Source organism: Acanthaster planci, linkage group LG05 (genome assembly GCF_054643075.1).
Source record: "Acanthaster planci isolate LZ-2023a linkage group LG05, COTS_SCS, whole genome shotgun sequence".
NCBI classification, from domain to species: domain Eukaryota; kingdom Metazoa; phylum Echinodermata; class Asteroidea; order Valvatida; family Acanthasteridae; genus Acanthaster; species Acanthaster planci.
The window spans coordinates 19,553,424-19,568,792 of NC_141781.1; the positions used below are offsets into that span (position 1 = coordinate 19,553,424).

General features: G+C 42.8%; 3 protein-coding genes across 3 annotated transcripts; all 3 read left to right on the forward strand.

Moving 5' to 3' along the window:
• The first annotated feature begins 561 nt into the window (after window positions 1-561).
• Window positions 562-3,271, forward strand: LOC110989719 (succinate dehydrogenase assembly factor 4, mitochondrial-like). The gene is made up of 2 exons (XM_022254294.2): window positions 562-867; window positions 1,843-3,271. Exons 1-2 carry the CDS (start codon window positions 762-764, stop codon window positions 2,133-2,135), a joined length of 399 nt encoding a protein of 132 aa, XP_022109986.1. The 5' UTR covers window positions 562-761; the 3' UTR covers window positions 2,136-3,271.
• Window positions 3,272-4,776: 1,505 nt separating this feature from the next.
• LOC110989708 (uncharacterized) lies at window positions 4,777-8,237 on the forward strand. The gene is made up of 4 exons (XM_022254282.2): window positions 4,777-4,930; window positions 5,701-5,916; window positions 6,920-7,047; window positions 7,782-8,237. Exons 2-4 carry the CDS (start codon window positions 5,708-5,710, stop codon window positions 7,910-7,912), a joined length of 468 nt encoding a protein of 155 aa, XP_022109974.2. The 5' UTR covers window positions 4,777-4,930; window positions 5,701-5,707; the 3' UTR covers window positions 7,913-8,237.
• Window positions 8,238-9,313: 1,076 nt separating this feature from the next.
• Window positions 9,314-15,369, forward strand: mrpl24 (mitochondrial ribosomal protein L24). The gene is made up of 6 exons (XM_022254293.2): window positions 9,314-9,472; window positions 10,139-10,370; window positions 11,505-11,600; window positions 12,159-12,262; window positions 13,964-14,097; window positions 14,671-15,369. Exons 2-6 carry the CDS (start codon window positions 10,170-10,172, stop codon window positions 14,805-14,807), a joined length of 672 nt encoding a protein of 223 aa, XP_022109985.2. The 5' UTR covers window positions 9,314-9,472; window positions 10,139-10,169; the 3' UTR covers window positions 14,808-15,369.

The following is a 15,369-nucleotide window of genomic DNA, read 5'->3' on the forward strand; positions in this document are numbered from 1 at the left end:
GGTTTACACCATAAGTAGTGAACATACCGGTGCAATTTCAGCTCATAAAATTATGCGGATGTTTAGTTACACCCCTGGATGGCCCGGATAAAGTTTTCGAATGAAATCCCTATTAATCGGGACAGAGCCCAGTACATGTATACGACGGAGGAGTATTCGATTGGGCCCTGTTTCATGTTTACTGTCTAGGTTACACCCCCACCATGCCCACTGCCGCGCCGGCCATGACTGTCCGAGCGTGCCGAGATGGCCAAGTCGAGTGGGTAAACGGTCGATCGATCGCTGTCGAGCGAGTTGTCCCACAATCAATCAGATCATCATGACATTAGCTACTTACCCGTTACTAAATGTACTGTGCCATATGGGGTGTTATCCATTACAGCAAATCGTACGTTGATATCTCAAAGAAGAAAACATCAACAAATATCAAATCGCACTTCGCAACTCAACATCGTTCGCGTTGCAAATAAAGTAGACTGGCAACAGACGAAACGAAAAGAGCGTGAAGTTCAATAGAACCGCCAATGTTTGATTAACTTATTTTAGTTCAAATGCACTAACAGATATTTATTTAGAAAAATGAGCAACAATTCCAATGTTATAACCACCAGTTTTGTTTAAATGTCTAATTTAAAATTTGGTACAATGAAATTTTGAAAGTATTTAGAACACAATGAATTTCGGAGGGTATATTAGATTTGGGAAATAAACAATTGATTATCCCCAAATTTCCCATAGTTCCATGCTCATTTCATAACAAGATGGCGGCGCCCTTAGCTCTCCGTGTTGTGAAACAGTTCCTCTTTTTGAAGCCTGTGAACTCTTTTTTGTTAGCCAAGAACAGCATTGAAAGGCGATCAAGGGATGGTATGCTTCGTAGAAAATTTATTTATTTGACTGATATTGAAATAAATGGTGCAAAACAGTGTTAGGCCAAGGCTTATTTTGAAGCATTTGCTCATACGCCCAGAACTAAGTTCGTGGCAGAACTAGGTCTATTATGAATAGGCCTACTGTGGGGTGAGCTGTAGCCTAGCCGTAGATCACAACTCAGGGACTGTCCCTTAATGTGGAGAAGTCCCTTTATTTGGGGACAAAATCAGTCCCCAAAACAGAGAATGTCTGCCTAATAAATTTATTAATCATGTTACAAGGGCCTAAGTGGGGACAATTTTTTTCAAGTGGGCTTGGAGATCGTACAAGTACCATTGCCCTGGGGATTCTTTTATTGCCATAGGCCTGATTTGATTCAGCAGAAAAAAAAACACCCAAGGCTGCCGTTAAAAAAATTTTACCATTTACATTGTACTTCTAAGATTGTGAGCAAGTGTATTCAAGTTAGCATAAAGGGTGGGAAAAAAGACTGTACATGTAGACCTATCATAACAATTTTTCCAAATATCAATCCTTTACATATACTTAATCCAGTGGCATGGTGCAAAGCTCATATAAAACAATTGGAACACCTTAAATGAATGGAAAATCTGGGAGTAAAAAATTATAACAGTGCATGGATATTTTTGACCCAAGGCCACTTGGAAAAATGTCCCCCTTGTATGGGGACATTCTCTCTTGTGGGGGACTGGTGTTGTCCCCAAGTCAGGGACAGTCCTGGAGTTATGATGTGCACCTCCACTGTTAGAAACTGTTAGAAAACACAACATAGTTTTTTTCAAACAAGTCTCAGTCATAGGTATCAAGTGTTGCCCATATATGGAACTCTTTCAGACTTATTCTTTAATCAAGTTGAGTGACAAAACCTTATGCAGCTTAAAATTTCAAGCTTTTCAGCAAATGCCTTTTGCTAAAAGTTGTTTACGTTCAGTGTATTTTTTTCTGCAGGTTGGCATTGCCTTAGGAGCTTACCACTGGTCACAGAACACTTAGCACATTTACAGCACCGACTGTACTCCCAGTCACCTCCAAACAGTGGGAAGCCACCCCTTAAGAAGCCCTACACTCCCGTTGGTAAGCATGACAGCCCATCAGAGAAACACCGCGATGCCGAGAAGGAACCTCTGGAAGCCTTCCCTGATGATATCAACCCTGTCACAGGAGAGAGAGGTGGCCCAAGAGGCCCTGAGCCCACCAGATACGGGGACTGGGAACGGAAGGGACGATGCATAGATTTTTGAAGGGATCGCACTGATCCTTGACTGTGTACACTCTCGATAAGCGTGGCTGTAAGAAAATGTTGTACATGTTCATATAACTCTGCCAATTCATTGCACAGACCGAGTGGAAACCTTTACGTGTCTGTACTCGTTTGTAACATGATGCAAGACTATATTTCTGGCTGGATCGAGTATATGTTCTCACTTAGCCATTAGTCATACTTCTGCCCTTCATTTGCTCAGGAGTCAAGAGTATAAATGTGGTGATTGGCTTGAATTCAGCCCAGAATCAAATTTGCTGATTCCACATTGCATGTTTCTTATGTACTTGTCACATGAATAATTACTGCTTTCTTTTTTAAAGGCAACAGCCAAATTCTTACATATCCATTTAGGTTGGTGTAACACCAGAGTGAAAGCTCTGAACTGTGTCAAAATAAAGTTGAATAAAATCAGGCCAACATTGCTTGTAAACTCTCTGACCAACAAGATTCTCCTCACTTGCCTATCGGCAAAGATGCAGTCCTAAACACTGTCAGCAGATCATGTGAGATGAGGTTGCAAGTCAAAATTTTAAAAGAGGATTTCTTCCTGCCCCCAGTGAAATGCCACAGGCTTTCAAAGTTGTTTATTTTGACCAATTGCGCTTTAGAGAGTCCTCCATGATTCGTCAGATAGACTTGATAATTAATGTTAGATGGAGTGGGGGTTGAGTGTTGTTTTATTTCAAAAGGTTTGCCCAAAGTGTTTATCGTATCTTTTAAATGTAGGATTACATGCACATTTTGTCCATTACCCCATTTGAAATTACCCCGCAGTGTGTGATGACCCCAAAATATTTAAGAACACCGTAAAAATTGGATGCAGATGCCGAATGTAGCAGCAAAATGATTTGTAAGTGGGCAAAATGTCATTAATAAACATTTATATTTTAAGTAAAGTATTGTGTACACAGTACATGTATGTTTGCGTATTCCAAACTCTCCCCACCGTCTCCACCATCATTTATAAAGACCGTTGGGCAATTGGCAATCCTTGTTCAATAGGTCAGAATGGTATTCCATTATTATTTTTCAGAAGCAGAGTATTTACATGTATGAAAGAGTTAGTGGTAGCAGTACATTTAATAAACTATCCGTTCAAGATGTGTTTATGAACCCGCATCAATTTAATTTCATTTTACAGGCAGCAACATTAGTTGCGGGGGAAAACCTTGTGTCAGGTTGGCGCAGATATGCTTTATTTTTGCTCACTAAATGACGTTGAAGGGCCTTTGGGAGTTTACCAAGCTTGCAGGCGGAAAACATCTGAAGTCTGTTACCCATAGAGTTTGCAGGCTCAGCTCTGAAAGTGTTTTGCACAAGATTTTGCCCTGGTGAATGAATCTAGCCTATGTGACTCACACTTGAGGCATTATTCTTGACTGGCACGTGATTGAAACGACGTTCCATGCGGAAGTCATATTTTGAAGAGGAAAATTACAACACATGCCAAACATTTCTGTTTAAAAACAGCTTTGATTTTGCTCCCGTGCTGTCAAAAACTAAGGCATAGCTTCATGCCAAGATTTAGTGTCCACAAACTGACGGAACTTTTCGGTTTGGGTTTGCGTTCCTCATAATTGCGTGAAACTCGGCCATATTCGACAGGTATGGAAATGAAGCAAATCAGATTCCATTCTCAGTTTCTTCTGTTCCATGCTTATATGAATTTTCTTGTTTGCGTTTAATTCAGGTCTGTTTGCAAAAAGCTATGCCGGGAATGTTTATTGAAAATTCCTTTGGGAAAGGAATTGATATTCAAAATACGATAGTTACAAAGAGCTCACTAATAAAAGACCGCACCATGGTTCCATGCAGTTTGTTTGTTCAACATGCGCGCAGGTCACGTTTTTCACCCAACACTGCCGGTGTTAGTTCATACATGGGGTTGTATGGGGCGGCGCATGATAGGGGTAGCCATAACCCAGTTATGTCTCCTGCGATACGGCTTCGGATTTTGATTAAAAGGGGCAGCGGTGGAGAGCCGTAGCCAGTGTTCGATACTTGTGTATGCCGTAGTCTCACATGGAGACGCCGCACCTCATGTTGCCAACATAAAGTACAATATAAACCATTGAAAATCTTTCTTGTAGGGGTTTTCCTGAAGATATACCCCACATATATATTTGCAATGGAAGTTTGTAATGACACACTCGATAAAGCCAAATGTGCGAAAGTTTTTTAAAAAGAGATACTGAGCCATTTCATGCGACAGCGTCATTAGAAAATCGTTCCTTGACATTATCATAAACTGATTTGTATCGACACCATTAAACCCTAATAAAATTCTGCACTATTCGAATAATCAACTGGACTTTCGATTAAGCAATCTATGTATTGCTGTGACACAATAAACTCACAACGAACCTCATTTTTAAGTTCGCCAATCTGGCTTAAAAAAAACTTTTGGAAGCTAATGACTATCATGGCCTTTAGTTCTACGCTGGCTTCATATTTATGCGTTTCACATTCTTTTGAACACCCCGATTGCAAGAATATCATGATTTTGGTTTGCATGAAGAGAGGAAATAAATCACTGCTCGAAAAAGGCCACCGCATATTTGAGTACAAAAGACCATTGACTGGCAAAATAATCCATCAAATGTCTCGTTTCCATTACAAAAGCTCACTGGCGTTCCAGCTAGTGTACGACCTTGAACAATAAGCAGAACTAAGTTGAGGAAGGAAACATACGTGTGGTTCTGAAGATCGTTTCATCAAAGGCTGGTGTGGAAGCAGAGCTGAGAGTTTCTTCACAGACTGGCGATATTCCCGGTAATTAAAGTGTTGCTTTCTCATATAAACCACGTGAAAAATGGGGGTTGAAATGAGGCTCCATTCCTGGAAAGAATGACGGCCTAATCAATCACCGAGCGTCAGCGTCAGAAGAGTCAGTTCTTTCCCTGAGAAATTTAAAAATTTCCTCCAAAATTTCTGAAACTTTCGCCTCCCCATATCTCTATTTGGAAAAAATGTTGCATCCTGACTCCACTTTTCTCACCATATATCATCTCAATAACAGTCAGTCATTACAGAAACGCTGGAAAGACACGAATTCTGGACTGAAAAACATTTACCGATGTTGTTGGGAAATACTTAAAAAATTCTCTTCACTCTCCATAGACTTTGTACACAACTGCTGAAGTGGAGCCAGGATGAAACCATTTTCCCCTCTATTTACTTTGTGCATGTACACAGAAAAGTGGCGTCTGAAATGAGCGAACCCTCACTTTAAACATTATAAAGCATGGTTCCGTTCCTTTACCATTTCACATTCCAGCTCGTGGGTGTGGCTCAGATCTAGATGCAGATGTAATTCTTGGGCCAGTGCACAAGGTTTCTTTCAGCACGCGAGCGCGATTGGAGCTATCTGCTCCGAGAGCAAAAAAAAAATCCAAGTAAACGCTTCGCCGTGGCGAGTTAATACTTTCCTAGGACATTCGCGTCCATTTTGGAGTACCAATCACGGCCAAAGTGAGTTGACTAAATCATGTGGAATTAATGGACCCCCGGGTTAACCTCTACCCTTTTCTATTTCCCGTAAGATCCAACATGCCTTGTTTTGCCCGGCCGACCACCATCTTGCTTATCCTTGGATTGTGCTCCATCGTCCATGTCAGGGAGGCTCGCGGTATCTTTCGTCGTTTCCAGTCACAGCTGGCCGACTCGTTTCAGCCAGTCGTCTACGCCAGAAGACTGCATCGGGTACCACCACCGCCACAGGCCTCACCGCCGCCACCCCTGCGCGACTGCCCCTGCAGGTGAGCGTTGAACAATTAATTGTCCTGGAGTGGGCCCTACTAGTTGCTGGCTGAAGAAATCACTTTGGTTTGGTACAGCGACCATGGCGTAAAACGGGAAGCCAAACTGCACATTTATTTTTCCCATGGTTGGCTTATCTGTGCTGTAAAGTTCCAAACGAAACATGCAGCAAACGAAGTCTGAGGGCCATCATTAATACCGAAATCCTTGGAATTCTGGGTATTGTCAAACTTTCCTTTTCCGGCCGGAGTTCCATACACGGGTGCCACTTGACACCCGTGCACAAACCCTTACGAGTCTGGTCTGACAAATTCTGTTTTCTCATTAAACGTCTTGGTATTTTCTCTCCTGCATTGAACTTTTCTGGACATGTTTTGCTTTCTGATGGCTAATGGATCAATGTAGGGAGTAATTACCGGCGTCCGTGTATGGGGGGGGACTCTTCCTTTTCTTTACAATATGTTTCTCAGACAGACCCAAATAATTGCACTTGACATTGTTAATTTTTATTTTGCTTTTCTTGAGCATCACTGGGGATGGTTTTAAAAGGGCATGGGTTGCTTAACTGTTCTCATAAAAGCGAAACTGGAAAAAAAATAACTATAGAAACGGACTTCGAAAAATGTCTTTCACCTTTTGAAAATGTAAACTTGATTATACTGTAGAGCTCTCGTTTTATCCTGCTTGTCAAGGTGGAATAATTTAGACATCAGTTGCTAACATCATTTAGACCTTGGTATTAAATGGTCAGATATTAAAACACCGTCGCCATTATGTGCCGACGCTCACTTGACGCGTCATGCTGGTTTGCCGTCAAGACGAAAATGAGTCAGATGGTGCGAATCAACTGGGTACCGATCGCCGCAGCGAAAAAACGGTGCCATCGTACCTAGCATGGCGCCTCAGGCTCCGTTGACTGGTCTCCTAATAGGAGACCAGTCCTATCTGCTGTTCCTGTCCGGATTACCATAAACTGTCGGGTCATTTTTATATCGCCCTTAGCTCCAATCCATGTCTGAATGGAGGCGTGTGCAGCTCTGTGCCTGGTAGTGTACCAAACACCGTTGACTTCATCTGCATCTGTCAAGAGAACTGGAATGGTACCACCTGCGACTTTTGCCCGTCAGGAAGTAAGTTTTGTCCACTCTGCGAGTCACGTGACGATGACATCACACAACCACTTTTTCTGTTGTGCGCAGTTTTTACCGTATATGTAAGAGCTTTTAGATTAGTAAAAGACCATGATTATTCTAAGACGTTTGGTGCCGGGTCGTGATCTAGTGTGTACAGCTGGACAAAGAGTTTTTGGTCATGATGTCCTTGGCGGTACTGCTCACATATGAAATATTTCTTTGGATGAAGAGCCTTGAAAAGTGACACGGATAAATTAATTTACTCCTGAATACAAGCGTTTTTAAGAGACTAGGATCACGCGGTATCAAACAGGTGCTGCTCAAGTCTAACAAAGTTTAAAAGAAGACAATGAATCATTCAAGACATTTTTTTTTTCATTTTTGGGGGCTGGTTCGTACTTCAAGCGATCGCTAAACAAAGCGAATTTGACTTAGCAAAGCACTGACAGCGAAAACGTGTGTTTAAATTAAGTTTTTCTCTTGTGAATTCGCAGGCCGAATGTTTAAACTGATAAGCAGTGTCGAGTTCATGTTAGCTTCACTATTAACCGGCCTCAATATTACCAGGCAAAAATTCATCCAATTTACGACACTGGGTCTCATCTTACCTGTGGCAGCTTTAACAGCTTCTTCCACAATGACTTTTCTTGGTCAACCCTGAAAATCGTTTGACCTCGCTCAGCGGGGAGTAGACTGACTCAAATCGTCTAAATTTCTTCCCCATTATCCAGGTCCCTTATGTAGCGAGACTTGCCTTCCTCATCGTAACAACGACATTTGCAACGACGGTGGACCAGGGGCCTTCGACACCCAATGCCCGCTTGGGACTGACTGTAACGACTGTTTCTCCCGGTGTCTCTGACCAGCTAGAGTGGAATGGAATCGTTCGCGGTCTACAAAGATGGGGATACAAATTTAAATCACAATACTTTCTGTATTTCTGGTTTTGTTAAGTGGAGTTGATTTCACACAAACAACCAGAATGACTGCTAACTTGAATGTTGAGACCTTTGTTTCTTTGAATAGACACTGAGATAAGTTTGTTTTCTGGTAGAATTTATAAGAGCAATGCATGTACTAAAATGTTTGAAGTGTTCCACACTAAAAGCTTTTGAACAAAAATTAGCAAAAAACTGAAAACGAAAAAAAAAGGAAAGAGGAATAAAACTTTTCTTTTGGCAAAATAATCATGAGAGAAAGTTTATTTGTTGTCTCTTTCATATTTCTACAGTGGTACAACCAAGGGGTACGGAGGGTAAGAAATGGCAGGGGCGGATCTAGCCTTCAGGAAACGGGGGGGTTGATGGGCGTACTGAAGGGATGCCCTGCTAAGGAGGTCCGAAAGCGTCATGCGCCGTTCCCTGATGACAAGAAAAACTTAACTATATAGATGGATGATTTTCTTGGTGCTCATTTTCTGTCATTTCACCGATTCCACGGCTGAACGGGGGTTGCAATTACCCCCCCCCCAGATCCGCCTCTGGATGGGGCACAATCCCCCGTCCCCGCTCGAGGCCAGTGTGGCCCCGTGTTCCCCTACACACCAAGTAATAAGAGAACTTTAAGGAAAACAATCTTAACAAGTTAATGCCAGCCTGAGTGTTTTAACCGTCACCGAACCCACTGCGGCCCCCCTAGAAACGAGAGCCCATCCCTGCAAAATGAACCCCAGTTAGCTTGGCCAAAATATGGCCTGATAAAACCTCAAAGCCATAAAAGGTAGGCTTTTAAAAAATTGCCCCACCCCAAGAATAAACGTTTGACCCCTGAGAAGACTTGAGCTTAACAGTATGAAAACAAGGCTCTTACTAATGACACGTGACTCGTTCGTTTGCAAGCTCTACCCGTGATTTATAATTTTGTTTATGTATCAACCATAAAAACAAGATCCTGTTTTATCGTCGTTTCCTGTCTGCCAGGAAAGAGTTTACGTTTAGCAAATGATTGCGCTGACTTAAGATATCCAAGTGGAGAGTTCATAGGCTATTTCATTTCTCATCCCAAAACTTTTTTTTTCTTTTATCGAATACAAATGTGTGATTGGGGGAGATGAAACTTGAATCTCCTGCATACATACACGTATTTGCAACGAAAGTTGTAATACATTCAGTCTTTTTTAGGTAAGCGAGTTAGCTAGGAGTAAGACGTCGCAGTTTGCTGAGTGCGATTTGGTCGAGCAAGATCGTCGGGGGGAAACAGTCTCAGGCAAATTGACATGGGGGCGATTTTCCTATGAACGCTCAAGTGGTAAAATAGCGCCCCCATTCGACAAAGTTGCTCAGTGGTTCAATATGTCTGCGTCCACAAACTCATGATTGTGCGATTCTTTTATTGTGCAAGTAGCAGAACCTGGAAGTTTGCAAGATTTCCAAGATCCATTTAGTATTATTTTATAGCTGTGGACAACACTGTCATTGTACAGGTAAGTTTAATCCTTAGTAACACCATAGGTGCAGCAGTAATTAGGATCCAAAAGTGTGTCAGATGTGACGAGGGACACGGAAAAAATGGACCCCTAATTTCTGGAATTAGCATGATTAGGCCTACCCTTGAATTGAGCATGCTGAAGTTGGAGGAATTTTAACACGTTGGCATAATTGGCATTACCGTCGCCATGGTCGGCGTGTCGTGAACCAGTTATGCATGTGCCGGTGGCAAGCTTACTTTTCAAGCTGTGGAGATAAGGTTGCAGACCAGTTATGCCGGTAAACATGGTAAATAAGCTGACTAGGCGCTAGGCCTAGGCCTACCTCCACTTCAAAGTCAGGAAAAATACAAGTTTCTTGGGTGTTCAAGCCTTAGCATGCGTAAGGCACAAATCAAATGCAGGTGTGGCAGGGCACTGCGCCCATGCAAATAATGCGGGATGGAAATGTGGCAAGCAGTCTGTGTCATTACACTACTCGGGCCATACACTGTACGCACGCAACCCTACAGCTATACATGTATGTCGAAAAAACATGGAGGTTGTAGGAAGATTGCTGCAAGTTAATACATACATGTACACGTAGGCCTACATCATGACATTTGATGGTATTTCTCTCCAGAGATGATTGCCCCTCAAAACAGTCATTTTCTTGTCCCATAGTCAGTAACTTGACCGTCTTACGGCACCCACCATGGTCCGACTGACCAATCTCCTGCTGATGGCCCGCCAGGCGGGAGAGAAACCAAGCTGGCAGAGGATCAACCGACACTACCGCTATGTCATGTCCAGGCCCTGGACCATCCAGGCCCAGTTGGCCAACCTGCCGGGGCGGGATCGCAACAAGGTGCAGGTGGAGCCCATCCGGAACTGGAAGTATTTCAAGGGAGACCTCGTAAGTCAGAGGCATGAGCAGTGAAATGACCTGTTGCCATTTATATGTTAGCCACTCTCCTCAGACAATCCTATGCAAGGATTGTTTGTCTCAAATACACGTATTTGTGCTGTGAGTTGCAGCTCATTGCGCATTTTTGCTGCAAACATTTCTTGATGGCAAGTTCTTTTCACTGTTACATTCACGCGAGATATGAACTGGCTTTTAACTGCGGCACCAACTGTTCCTACATTTATGTACCTGTCAAGACCATAAACTTAGATTTCATGTCTTTTGCACTACCAATCAGAAGCAGGACCTCAAGGTATTATGAAGAGTGTACAAAAATTCCTAGTTTTAACCCTCCTATGCTGAAGTCACTCTTTGGGTCATTTGGTAAACACCTCAAAGAAGCACAGCTGTGTTGTGTTGTGCACTGCACCAACAGTCCCTCACAGGAATATCAGATTGCACTTTTGTGCTGCCCAAGAACTGTGCTTCACTGTTTCATGTGCATCATTGTGCAGTAAACCAAATGTACTGAAGAGGACTGCACGGAAGACCCTGGGTCATTTTGTGCTGGCAACCTACTGTGTACACACTGAACCTGTGCATGTTTGAGTGCCATATAGAAACTACATGCTCACCAGTGACTGTGGGCATTTGTGCAAATTTGTGCTGTAAAACCAAAGGAGGGTTAAGGGTCACGTGTAAACGTCCCACCCTTACCACGGTGTCATTGAACTCTTTAAATACAATAAATTGTATACAGTGTTGACCCAAAGTTCTGGTGATGAATTCGTGGTATTTCTTGATATGACCGAGCAGTAAAGTGTTCTGAAAAGCAGATCACATTTTACAGGTATTGTTTACAGTAAACATGAATGCCAGATTGTATCGATCAAAATGTCAAACCTCTAAAAAGGGGCAGTTCCATTTAAACGTTTGGGAAAATCTGTCAACGAATTTGCAGGAGTAAGCACAATTTTTGTTTTTGTGAAACACAACTTCAGCACTTAGGTTCACCATTATCAATACTTGGTTTATGCTTGTCTCGATGGGAAAGAACCCCCTTCCAAAGCAAAGCAAACTAGACATCAAACAAAACAAAAGGAAAACCAATGTTCCCGGACCTCTCCTAACACTGCCCAACAGGTGGAGGTACTGAAGGGTAAAGATACAGGCAAGCAAGGGATCATCAGTGACATCATACGGCAGAGGAACTGGGTAGTCGTAAAAGGACTCAATTGTGTAAGTTGGTAGACTTAAATAATTGATTCTTTAAAGTGTAGCTGCAATGAATTTTTTTTGGACACGATTTTTTCTGCAGCTTTGTACTTTTTCAATGTATGAAAACTCTTACACATTTGAATTTGGTTGAATGCGTTGAAAAGTGTTCACTTTAAACAATCAGAATTATCCATGTTTTTACGGACGACTGAGGGCGGTGTTGCTATGAGGTCATCTAGGAGAGACATGCAATCCTATATGTTAACTTAAATCCTATATCCAACAGAAGTAAAATTCAACAGGTAACACTCATGAAGGATGTCTCTCCATGCCTACTAACTGACTAAGTTTAACAAAGATTGGCAGGGTTGGCTTACGGGACATCTGATTTCTCGGAAACAACAAAATCATGAACTGAACCATAGTTGGAGTTTGACAATGTGCACTCTATTTGGTTAGTCTAAGGAAACAGTTGACTGGGATTTGAAAGATGGAGGTTTCTAAGCATCCAAGCGTGAAAATTGGAAGTGAAGTTCTTAAACGTGCCTTCGGTACTTTTCTTTTTCACATAATTGTTAGCACTACCGGTATATTGGCAGAATGCCAGGCTATGATGGAACTTACGTGGTGAGTGAGGCACCGCTGAATGTCCATGATGTCGCCTTGGTCGATCCATCAGACAAGTGAGTTGGTAACCTCAATTAGAATTGCCCACTGATACGACAGTGGCTTTTAACATTCAACAACATTGTACTACTCATTGCCGTCTTAATGGAAACTCATGACCCTTATGAGACGTCTGCTGACCATCATGGGTTCGAACCTCGTCCCAGTAAGCTCGGGGAATTTTTTCACAAGCCCTTGAGCAACATGGAGTATGCAGTGTTTATAAACACACAGAAAAAGGGAAAACACTCAGTGTAAAATCAAGATCCCGTGGAGATACCTTAACCACACCCTCACTTTGCTCTTTCGTGTTGGTTGGCATTTTCTGATCTTGCGTAGACGTTGATTTGTGCCCTCTGATGACCCTGTTTGGGTGGTTAAGGCATCAGCGCTAGAGACCTGGAGATCAAAGCTTTGATTAGCCCGCCCCCCAAAAAATACCCTGTCTCTGGTCAGACCTAAGTTCCAGAATTAATTCGGCGATGCATTTTTTTGGTGGGGCTATGGGGGGGGGGCTTTTTTAGACTGGCAATGGACCCGGAAATGAGTGGCATATTTAATCAAAGAGCTAAGGCTAGGAGTAGCACGTCATGCCGCCATTGTTGTTGATCAGTTGGCTGCAACTTTGTAACCTACCCATGGTCTACTGTTTGTGTTTGACATCAACATTACGCAGTCGTAATGGATCTATCACTGGCTACAAGCTACCCACAAATTAGTTTGGTTACTTGAACAAATTGCCCTTCGGACTTGTGGGCTTGTGGCCGGGAATCAGTCTGCTCACGAACATTCAGGCAGTACGGAAATAGAGGGCGCTGTTTTGAAAATTTTGAGAAAATAACAGAAAAAAAAGATTGTTGTTCAAAATCGACGCACGCGCTGACCGGAGACCGACTATTTATTATTTTTTGGGCCTTACCATCTTAATTTTGCTCTTGGACAGCACTGAGTGAATACTGCTCCAGTTGATGGCCTGAACCCGATTCTTAAGACACATTTGCCCTCTGATAGTGGCAAGGGCGGTTAGCATGTAAACCACGACAGTGCGCAGTAGTGGGGGATGTAGCGGGTTGTGTCAACCTTGCATGGACTAAGCCAGGTCCACACAAGGTTTTCCCTTCTCTGATAAACAGGTTTAGAAGCATCTTCAGATCAGGGTCATCCAAAGCAAAAGGAAGAGGAATAGTCAAGGAAACCAACCAAAAAAAGCAGCTCCCAGTAGTGTTCTCACTTCAGGAAAATGAAGTTTTTTACTGAGGTTTCTTAGCTTCACAAGAAGAAAGGAATGCCTACACCAGAAATGTCAGATAAACGTGGGACCAACCAAGAATGATGCCCTGAAACACAGCTGTAAGCCACAGTCAGTTGCCTTTGCAAACACTGCCTCGCAACACCACCTATGATATTACAGCAAGGGTCAGTATTTATGGTGCCCCACTAATTTGGCCAAGCTTGGGCTCAGTCTTCCTAAACAGTGTGTAGGTCTCCAAAATCCCTTAATGGTCTTTGAAGGATATTGAAGGGTTAGGGATAATGGAAAGACCACAGACGAGCCTGTGTTATGTTTATCTTTATGGCTGGCCTTTCCTGCTATCCTGACTGTTACACGTGAACCAATGAAATTCTCATTGCAAAGCAGTACAGCGCCCTCTTTAGTTCAGGTGCACAGGCATTAAACACACCGCACCCATTGCCCTTCTCTGTCTTTCACTTAACAGCCAACCTGCTGATGTGGACTTTCGCTTTACTGAAGCCGGCGATAAAGTGAGAGTGTCCAAGCGAACCGGACGAATCATTCCCATTCCCCAAACGGACGAGCACAAAGACTTCAAGACCCGGGAAAGCTACATCGGTGAGCAGTCATTCTTGATAAACACTTGTGTACACTTTCAAGTAGATGAGAGGCACAGGAATTATTAAGCACCTTAAAATTCTTGACTTGCAAAAACAAGTTAAATGCCAGATTGTTGGATACATGTAGTGTATGATGCTGGTGATGTGTCTTATTGTTGTATCTGCTAAGCATTTTATTATGTCTACTTAGCAGCTCTGCTGTCGGGTTTGTTGAGTAGCCGTCCCAATTTGGAGTATCCATTCCCTTGCCAAAAATCAAATAGGTTGGTAGGAATAGTTTCATCCAGGGCGCCCGGCACACATGCGAAGGCTGTGCATTGCAGCATCAATTGGTCGTGCGTGCTCAGTGCATCCCATGCCCAACACGCTTGAACCGGTGCGCGCACGTGCAGTAAGTTCCCACTGAACGACCATTGTGGCTGTGCAAATGCGTACTCTCTCTGGTTCCTGCGTGGAGTGGTGAGTCTCATAAAATCTGTCTCCTTAAATTTGGAGTAGTCCAACATGATTTGACGTTCTGAATTTAGCAGGTGGATCTGAATTGCTTTTGATGATGTTTTCTGACCCACAGAGCAACCGAAGGATACCGTGGCTGAAGACGTGTGCAAAAAGACGTACACACCGTCCTTGAAGACAGTAGAGCAAGAGCTGATGGAAGCCAACAATATCACAGAGACCCGGACACCGGCTAAGACATACTGGTACTGATGCGGAGGATTGCCATTTAAATACAGCATCACAGAAACAGAGACACCAGCTAACAGTTACTGGTACTGATGTGGAGGATTGCCATTTAAATACAGCATCACAGAAACACAGACACCAGCTGAAAGGTACTGGTATTGATGTGAGCGCCTACCATCTAAAGGCATCACAGAAATTCAGATATCACTCATGCAGACCGGTTCTGATGACGAAAGTGCTGTGCTGATTTGGCAATCTAAACACAAAGGCTACATTTCTACAGGTTCCGAGAAGATGCTCAGTTCGGTATTAGAGGCTAGTGATGTCACTTTCCTGTTAAACTTGCCTCAAGTCTGATTTCAGTCAAAACCCATATGAACAGGCATATTGCCATCACACTTAATTATGTAACACTCGCGCAAAAGTGAGCAGACTTGAACCAAGTCAGACATTGTATATTATTTGTATCACGTGATACGTACACAATGCAGAATGTAAAAATTTAAGTTGACTCTAGCTTCATTGTTGTAAGTGATGACTTCGGCATGGCCAACTTGAAATAAAGTTTTGTTGATTCAGTTGTAAA

Bases quoted from the DNA above. Each gene is read 5' to 3' on its own strand.
- LOC110989708 (XM_022254282.2), top strand. From the start codon at position 5,708: ATGCCTTGTTTTGCCCGGCCGACCACCATCTTGCTTATCCTTGGATTG. The intron at 5,917-6,919 runs GTGAGCGTTGAA...TATCGCCCTTAG, and splicing joins CTGCGCGACTGCCCCTGCAG to CTCCAATCCATGTCTGAATG. The intron at 7,048-7,781 runs GTAAGTTTTGTC...CCCATTATCCAG, and splicing joins CGACTTTTGCCCGTCAGGAA to GTCCCTTATGTAGCGAGACT.
- LOC110989719 (XM_022254294.2), top strand. From the start codon at position 762: ATGGCGGCGCCCTTAGCTCTCCGTGTTGTGAAACAGTTCCTCTTTTTG. The intron at 868-1,842 runs GTATGCTTCGTA...TTTTTTCTGCAG, and splicing joins TGAAAGGCGATCAAGGGATG to GTTGGCATTGCCTTAGGAGC.
- mrpl24 (XM_022254293.2), top strand. From the start codon at position 10,170: ATGGTCCGACTGACCAATCTCCTGCTGATGGCCCGCCAGGCGGGAGAG. The intron at 10,371-11,504 runs GTAAGTCAGAGG...ACTGCCCAACAG, and splicing joins AGTATTTCAAGGGAGACCTC to GTGGAGGTACTGAAGGGTAA. The intron at 12,263-13,963 runs GTGAGTTGGTAA...TTCACTTAACAG, and splicing joins TTGGTCGATCCATCAGACAA to CCAACCTGCTGATGTGGACT.